The following is a 9056-nucleotide window of genomic DNA, read 5'->3' as shown; positions in this document are numbered from 1 at the left end:
ATTCCCAACAGTTGGATGTAGAATTCATATATATGTAGATGTGTGTGAGTCCTTTTATTCATACTGAACTCTACCAGGACAAGGAGTTTATAGCCTCCCTCCCTACTCTTAATTTGTTCTACTGTTATATTCTCAACGCCTGGAAAAAAAGCCTGGCACATAGTTAAGTGCTAATCAGTGTTTATTTAATGAATGAAAGAAAGAACAAATAAATGACCAAACTTCAAGAGACTTGCAGATTTTCTAAGATACAGATGTAATACTTATTAAATTTAACTTACAAATGTAATTTGAAGAGGGACAGATTTGTAGACACCTACACTTCTGGCTGTGGCACCACGTGTGTGACAGGTTCGTAACGCCGCCAGGCCACAGCCCTCATGCTGTGAACCACCTGACACCTCCACCTGGAGCCTCAGTCTCAACGCGACCCAGACAGATCTGTGCACCTCAATACCGTCCCTGCAAACTTGTGTCATCGGCCTCTGCGAATGGCACCGTCTTTCTCCTCTTGGGCTGATGCCGGGTCCGCCACGCTATCTCTGTAATTCCATTCCTCTCCATCACTAACACCGTCTAGTTTTCTACAAACACCATGATTTATCCCATTTTCCTGACTCCATTTTGCACTGTGTTCTTGGTCAATAAGAGATGTTTGAAATAATCCTATTTCTCTCTTTCTTTTCATTCCCCACCCAGGCTTTGGTGAGGTGATATGCAAAGTGATTCTTCCATTATTACTGACTCTTTTTTTCTGAAATATCAAACAAATCTTGGAACACTGAAAAACTTTACAAATACATTTTAAATAGTTATTTAAAATTAACTCTATCTTTTTAACATACTTGGAAATGGGGGGTTCTCACATCATTTCTTGGGTGCTTCCTTCAGGTCGATTTTGGTTTTACTCAGACAACTGCTTTCATGAAAAGAGTGTGTGACATATTCTTTGGGGTTTTGAGTCTTCAAATATGGATTAATTTTGGTCTCATCAGAGAATGATAATTTGCTTTAATAAAAATTTTGGGATGATCTTGTAATAGATCAGAATTTTGAAATGTTTCCCCACAGCCTTGAGTGGGAGGTATCTGAAGACAGTGTCATTTTTCTTTGAAACTAATCAGCATTTTGTCTGAAACTTTGTAGGGCTTTTCTTTACCCCTAGAATTAAGAAGTAATACCAGGACGAGACGGGGTATGGGCTTTTTCTAATGTTTGGTCACGATTCTGTGAGTCCTCTCTACAGGAGAAGTCGAGATTTCAGGTTCATTTTGTTTTGTTTTCTCCAAGGGACTTCAGTCTCTGACATCTTTGTCCCTGGCAAATGTTTTGTTTTGTTTTGTTTTGTTGTTTGTTTGCTTGAGGTTTCTCCAAAGTTAATGTTTGAGACTTTATTTTTTTTTAATTTTTATTTTTTTAATTTAATTTTGTTTTTTTCAGTGTTCCAAGATTCACTGTTTATGAATATTTTGACAACAGGTATGTTCTGACTTCACATCAGCTTGATGACTCCAGGAAAACCAAACAGAACAGCGGTATTCCAACTGGCTTCAGGCTACCCTAGCCAGCATCCCGAGGGGACACACATAAGGACTCCACACGGTAACTAATTCTCCCGGCAACACGACAGGCCGCCAGCAGGCCTTCCTTGCTCCAGCGGAACTCCTCTCGGCCAGACACGCCCAGGGGACACCAGTGCTCCCAGGCCATGAGCTGAGCACCCTTCACACCCAGAGTGAGGCTTGCCCACGGACTTCTAGACTAATTGGGGTGGGGGACCCAAGGCCCCTGTGTGTTCCCTCCAGACCCACTCATACCACTCAAGTGAGAATTAGCTGTCTCCCCGCTGTCGGGGCAAGCCCACCCTTGGACCCTTTCAACAGAGGTAGCTGGTCTGTTGGCGGAAGCTGGGCACAAGGGCCTTTTCTTATTAACAGGCTGCCTGCATGGCCACGGCTGCTCCCTGTCGTGGTGGTGGTACAGCAGCTCTCCGGATGTCCCGTGTCTTCTGACGCTGGTTTGAGAAGAACAGAAGGAAGAGACAGAGGGGGTGAGGGGAGGGAGAGAGGAGGGAAGTGGCGGGGGGAGCGGTGTCGAGAGGGAAGACCAGGGGCAAGCAGAGGATGAGGGTTGGGGAGGACCACTGAGAGGGAGAAGAGGTTGCAGCCGCTGCAGGAGGGGCTGCTGGACGGGCCACGAGCGCCGTGGGCCTCGTCCACCCCCTCAGGACACCGAGAACCCACGTGTGGACCTGATTCCTCCGAGGCCAGAAGGACCTACATTTTCCAGCCAGCGGGGGCTGCAGACCTGTCCGGGGCCAGGACCCCTCGGACGGGGCGTGTGCACAGGGCGGTCAGGGGAAGCAGGGAGAGAACCTGGAAGCCAGAGAGCGGCGGGGGCGGAGGGGAAATGAGAGCCCCGCGGGGCCGCGCGGAGGAGGCAGGAGAGCTTCTCTGACGGGGAAGAGGGCAGAGGGGGCGGTGTGCCTCGCTGTGGCAGGGGGAGCCAGACAGAGCAGGGCGTTCCGAGGGCAGTGCTGTTCCAGGCCTGCGGACGCTCCTTCGCCGGACCGAGCCGCAATGCTGCTCCTGCTGCTCCTGTTCTCCGAGGGACTCGTCCAGCGCGGGGCGAGCGCCCAGGGTAGGAAGGGCCCCGGGAAGGCGCCTGAGGCTGGGCGCAGCGGGGGGCGTCTGGGAGGACCTGCGGGAGGGAGCGCGGCCCCCACTGGGCGCCCCGGGAGTCCGCATGCCAGACCGCCTCCAGGCAAAGCCTCCTGCTGCAGCTCTCTCCTGGGTCTGGTTCTGGGGAGAGGGAGCAGGCCCGGGGGAGTGTGTGCAGGCTGTGGAACCGTCGCCATGGCTCCACTCCCACACGGGCTCCCTCGCCCTCCTCGCGTACTCTGTCTGCACCGCCCGGCTTCTCAGCATCCCGGGTCCCAGGACGCCCTCGCGCAGCAGAAGAGCCCATCTCCTTCCGCGTGCTGCAGACCTCCTCCTTCGCCAACAGCAGCTGGGCGTCCTTGCACGGCTCAGGCTGGCTGGGCGAGCTGCAGACGCACGGCTGGGACAGTGTCCTGGGCACCATCGTCTTCCTGCGGCCCTGGTCCCAGGGAAACTTCAGCACCCAGGAGCTGAAGAACCTGCAAAACCTCTTCATGCTCTACTTCCACGGCTTTACCATCGAGGTGCAGGCCTTTGCCCACGAGTTTCAGTTCGAATGTGAGTTCCTTGTCCCAAGCCCATACCTGCCTGAAGGCTCCAGCCCGCTTCCAAAGGGGCTCTGACCTCACCCAGTCTTGCTGACCCGTTCCCTGTCCCCGCTGGGCTCTCGCTCTCTCTTCTGCCTCACCAGTCCACCCGCCCACCCACCAGAGACACAGATGGGCTTGCAAGGACACAGCCCTTCACACCGTATAACCCCCTCCGTGTTCTGGCTCCTTGCAATCGTGTCTCCCTGTGGTCTTCCGCCCACCACCCCTGACCCCAGACATGGCCTTTCTGGCCAGTTCTGCCCTCCCCCGTCCCTGGCCTGAGAGTCAACCAGGCCCAGCCTGTACCTAACCATTGCCAAGGGAGCCCTTCCAGTCAGGCCCTCAACACCCCAACACCTTCCCATCTAGCCCGTCTGCATCAATTATTCCTAAATACCTTTGTACCTTCACATTGTCTTCCCACAAATTCCCTCCCCTCCCGCACCCGACTCCAGCATGCTGTGTGATTGCAGAGAAAAGCTCCTAGACGGCTTACTTCCCTTCCCTGTAATTGTTTCCCCATGGCTCTGTCCACCCCCAGACCCCTTCGAGCTCCAGGTGTCAGCCGGCTGTACGGAACAGGCCGGCAAGGCCTCGGGAAGCTTCTTGAATGGGGCGTATCAAGGCTCCGATTTCCTGAGTTTCCAAGGAAACTCCTGGAAGCCGTCTCCAGGAGCCGGGAGTCCGGCTCAGAAGGCTTGCGAGGTGCTCAACAACTACTTAGACATCAAGGAAATTGTGCAGACCCTTCTCAGGGGCACCTGCCCTCGGTTCCTGGCGGGAATCCTTCAAGCCGGGAAGTCAGAACTGGAGCGACAAGGTAAGCTTCCCGGCACTTTGAGCTTCATGTTCTGCCCTCCCGCGTCCGTCTGAAACACAGACTGGGAGGCTTGAGGGTGGGGCTTGAGCTTGGGATTGTTCCTGAAACGAGGGAAGGAAGTGATTACTCCAGCCGCTAAGACCACCGAGTCACGGAGCTCGGCCCGGGTGCCCCTAAGCGCCTCGTCTCCTCGTCTTCTCTCCAGTGAAGCCCGAGGCCTGGCTGTCCGCCGGCCGCCCTCCCGGTCCCGGCCGTCTGCTGCTGGTGTGTCACGTCTCCGGCTTTCACCCGAAGCCCGTGTGGGTGACGTGGATGCGGGGTGAGCAGGAGCAGCGGGGCACCCGGCGAGGCGACGTCCTGCCCCACGCGGACGGGACGTGGTATCTCCGAGTGACCCTGGACGTGGCGGCCCGGGAGGCGGCCGGTCTGTCCTGCCGCGTGAGACACAGCAGTCTGGGAGGCCAAGACATCGTCCTCCACTGGGGTGAGAAAGAGCTGGGGCCTGTCTGGGAAACAACGGTCCTGGGGCTGCTGAGGGAGGTGCTTGGAGGTAGATGGGAACACGCTGCACAAGAGGACCGAGGTGGGACCACCCAGAGAAAGAAGGGCAGAGAGTGGGCGCCACTAGATTCCAAGCAATGGAGGAAGGGGATTGGAGTACTGAAGAGAAAAGGAAGAAGGCCCTGGTGACTTGGGCAACAGATGGGGTGGGGACTGGGGACACCGACTCAGGAGGAATCGAGATGAAGTCTTCAGATGCAGAAGAACATTCTAGGAAGGAGGGAAGCATTGATGGTGGTGCCACGGAGAGCCTCGTAGACTGACGACCTTGTTTCACGCCCCAGGCGGTGGGAACTCCGCCATGCTGACCCTGCTCTGTCTCGTGGCCGCAGTCAGCCTGCTGGTGCTGCTTGTGGGCCACTTCTGCTTGAGAAAGCACAGGTGAGCCTCTTCTACTTCTGTTTCTCCAACTTACCAGCTCATTCTTCTTTCTTCCACCCCCCCCCCCCGCCCCGCTCTCTCTCCGATTTCCTTCCTTGGGATGAAAATCGTCTTCTTCTCCCACAGCTCCACCCGGAAGGCCCTGGCGCCCGCTGCCTCCAGTCCTGACTCGCCCACCGGGGCCGACGGCCAGGGGCCCAGGACTCCCGGACGCCAGGTCTACACGCCGCAGGAGTCGTGGATCAAAAATAGATTTTTAAAGAAATGGAAAACAAGCCTAAACCAACTCTGGGGACGTTAGTTTTACCCAGTGCATAATGTCCTTTTCTGCTTCTTCAATACGGTTTGTGCCTATGTGCAAAGCATAATTTTGATGAAACGGCTTGTTGCAGCAGAAATCTCGACCGCTCTGGGAACCTGTCTTACCACTTCCCATCATCCAGCAGTATCTCTTCTGCGTGGCCGCGTGGCAGTTCTCTGACGCTTCAGACTCTAACTCGGGTGCTCCTTTCACAGGGAAGCGTCCCTGCCTTGTCCGACTGAGAGCACGTCTGCCCTTCCACGACGGGTGGGGTCATACTAAACACGCTCATCTCTTCCTACTCGGAACACTGCTTATTTAGATCTCGACTTTTCTGTTTTTTCCCGAGTTGCTTGAATGCAGGATGTAGGCATTTGGGATGGCAGCTGTGACCCTAACCCTGACCTGGATTCGGGGCCAGATTCTCGGGCATGTCATCTACGCAGGGCTTGCTGTCTTGAAAGGTTTCATAACACTTGGAGGTACTGCGTTCTCACTCTGGGCTCGCCCCACAAATTACGTAGCTGGTTCAGAGTAAAACGTTTCTCAGTAAATGCTGCCTGAAATAAATTTGTGTCAAATTCAGTGATGTTTTCTCAATCCATGCCCCTTTGACCTCACGGCACCACCTGGCTATGTTCTCATTAAAACTCTTTCTGGGGGCGCCTGGGTGGCTCAGTGGGTTAAGCCTCTGCCTTCGGCTCAGGTCATGGTCTCAGGGTCCTGGGATCGAGTCCCGCATCAGGCTCTCTGCTCAGCGGGGAGCCTGCTTCCTCCTCTCTCTCTGCCTGCCTCTCTCCCTACTTCTGATCTCTCTCTGTCAGATAAATAAATAAAATCTAAAAACAAACAAAAAAACCAAACCAAAACAAAAAAAACAACTCTGCCTCCCTGACTCTCTCACCAGAGGTGAGGAGGGCAGGTGTGTGCTCCAGACGGCTCTGTGACTGGCGCGTCCGTGCGTCCTCAGAGACATCTCAGGAGATCATAATACAGCAGGTATCTGCCGTCAGAGCAGGACAGAGCATTCCCACGTCTCTGAGACTGGGTGTGACCACATTTGCCTTCACACGGCAGATACTCAGGGAAGAACCTCCCCCTTGGAGTGGTCGGGAAGAGGACGAGGAGAGGGAGGATGGGCAGCGTCAACGGCAGCGAAGGAAAAGAGCGATCGGACGCTGTGTTTACGTCTCTTTATTGGTTCAGCTTATTATGATAAATATTGGTATTATTATTTAGTTTCCCCTAACTTTTAAAAATACAGATTTAAAAACTATCTACTTAACTCTGAGACACATTGTCTGAGCCTGCGGGAGAGCAGGAAGCTGGTGAGTTCCTCCAGATGTGCAGCCGACACCACCCCTTAGATGGGACAATTGAGCACCGTGTGCAGATTTCTTAGTGGAAATGGGTCACTCTTCATAGTGGGCATTTTCAGGTTAAGACACAGGGCTCCGTGACCCCTTATTCAGGCCATATTCTCACTCACAGACAAGATTTTGGGGTCTGGCCTTCCCCCACCAAGTCCATCCCCTTCTGTACGACATGTTCAGGCAGCTCGGATAGAGGAGCCCCGGGAAGAAGGCAGAAGTTTCCAGGCCGTTTGGAGCACTCTGTGATGAAGTTCGAGGTGCCCTCACATGGCACAAGGCCACAAGTGGGGGCCTCTACCAAAAGGAAGAGTCCCACGGAGGACTTCTCGGTTCCTAGCACAAGTGTAGGATGCAAATATAGTTCAGATGATTCCAATTTGGATGGACCTTTCCCCACTACTCTAATTTTTTGGTCACAATAATCTTGAACCCCTAAGAGGCCTGAAGCTCGGTTCTCAGGTCCCGTGTCCACCTGCCCTCCTGAGTGTGCGTCGTGCTCTTGGGGGGCTAGGCTTCTCTCTGTCCTTCTCTGTGCCAAGCTCCTCAGCTCTAGACCGTTATTGTAACTCTTCCTTCTGCCTGGAGCCGTCTTCATTCACGCTGATCTTCTGTGGATGATTCCAAGACAACGTTCAGCTCTCAACTCAAGCGTCATCCTCACGCAGAGGCCCTTTGTGGCCAGTGTAGCCCAAGTGGCCCCTCTCTCTCAGTCACTTTCTATTCCAATGTTCTTTAGTTATTTGTGTTAAGTATTGGGTTGAGCTGAAATTATCTCATTTTCTTTTACATATTAGTGTCCTTCCCACCTACCACGTAGGTACTGTGATATCACGTATAGATCTGTCTTGACCACATGTGAATCTCAGTGCCTAGAGTGTAGCTGGACATACAGGGGGTGACCAAAGTTATGTTTGTTGAATGAGCAAATACCATCATCTTTGACTTCCCAGAAATACCATCATCTTTGACTTCCCAGAAAAGATCTTGGAGATACCAGTTCTCTAGGAAGCCCTAGGTTTTTGGGAGGTGACACGTTTCCAAAGTGCTGGTGTCAGGGAAAGATGAAGTGCGTCCTCAACATTGTGGCCGTGTGGTCACCAGCGACTCTCTCTTTCCCTTGGGCTATTGTCTTGGTACGCTTAGCCAGAGCTAGAGACGCAGGCAGGGAGGAAGGCAGGGGGGAGAGCTCAGAAGTTCCCCTCAGGACTCTTCATACTGTGAGCGAGGACACCAGTTACCCACAGAGTGCTGCTCTGGGTGTCTCACCTGCTGAACTGTACGGACAGTCACGGAGTGTTTTAGGGAAGGATGATTGTTGAATACAGCGATTTTCAGGAAACTCTGGGTTCCTAAATAGGATATCCTAACCCGTCTTAGCTCTACTTCCGGCAAGGTCCCGTAGTTGAGTGGTGGGAGTACGTTTGGCTGAGGCACAAGATACGCACCCGGAAGTGATGGACTGGGGCTGCCTACACATGTGCATCCTTTTCCTCTCTCCCCTCAGACTGTCACAGATGAGCTCAGAGAGAGCCCTGGGGTAAATGACTGTATTGCCGGATATGTTTGGAGAAGTTTGACACACAGGTTCAGGAGACTGTCAGAGAATCTGGGTGTCATCCTAGTGTAGACCTTCGGGTTGGGTAATCTCATGTAATTTAAGCTCCTGGGTGAGGACCTAGTGTTTAAGAGCAAAATGTGTCACCTCATGACCCTCGAGGACAGCTATCACCTACTACTCTTAACTGTGTGCTTCTGGCTGAACTCCTGGAACCCGGCTTATTTCTCTGGAGAGCCAGGTGTTCTAGGTAGTGAGGGGTCACCCTCTCCACACCCGCCAGCTGTAACACCGAGAAGAAGATCTGCTCTGCTGCCTGTCCAACCCGGAGCTTGCTGTATTCTGTCACACACACAAATGTGGTACAAACACTACAAGGTCATTTGGAAGCAGAGATGGAGGCATGATTCCTGGATGCTGGTGAATTCTCCAGGAGCGGCAGTGACTGTTGGAGGAGGCTGCAGTGGGACCATGTGGGACCAGGACGCGCTGGGCCACGCTCAGTCGCCATAAGACCTGGGACAACCACTGCTGAGAGAATGCTCATCTCTGTCTTCTGCCTGAGAAACGAAGATGGCCAAGGATATGGAGGACTTGGTTACGTGGAGCAATGCTCCCCGGGACAGGGACCCGGCCGCCCAGAATGCCACCTGCGGGGAAGAGAGATTTTTATGCAGAACGTGCCATGGAGCCCTTGTTGGGGGGAAAGGTCATGATTTCAGGGTTGTAGGATTGAGCCCCACATTGGGCTCTGTGCTCAGTGTGGAGTCTGCTTTGGATTCTTTCCCCTCCCCTCTGCCCCTTCCCATTCTCTT

General features: G+C 53.5%; 1 protein-coding gene across 1 annotated transcript; it reads left to right on the top strand.

The window, feature by feature from the left end:
• The first annotated feature begins 2110 nt into the window (after window positions 1-2110).
• LOC116575710 (T-cell surface glycoprotein CD1e, membrane-associated-like) lies at window positions 2111-5960 on the top strand. Its single transcript, XM_032317113.1, has 6 exons — window positions 2111-2640; window positions 2925-3218; window positions 3792-4070; window positions 4276-4554; window positions 4916-5012; window positions 5139-5960. Exons 1-6 carry the CDS (start codon window positions 2580-2582, stop codon window positions 5311-5313), a joined length of 1185 nt encoding a protein of 394 aa, XP_032173004.1. The 5' UTR covers window positions 2111-2579; the 3' UTR covers window positions 5314-5960.
• The last annotated feature ends 3096 nt before the right edge of the window (window positions 5961-9056 follow it).

This window comes from Mustela erminea, chromosome 17 (assembly GCF_009829155.1).
Source record: "Mustela erminea isolate mMusErm1 chromosome 17, mMusErm1.Pri, whole genome shotgun sequence".
In the NCBI taxonomy this organism is placed as follows: domain Eukaryota; kingdom Metazoa; phylum Chordata; class Mammalia; order Carnivora; family Mustelidae; genus Mustela; species Mustela erminea.
Note: the sequence above shows the minus strand (reverse complement) of the source record. Positions and strands in the feature narration are given on the sequence as shown.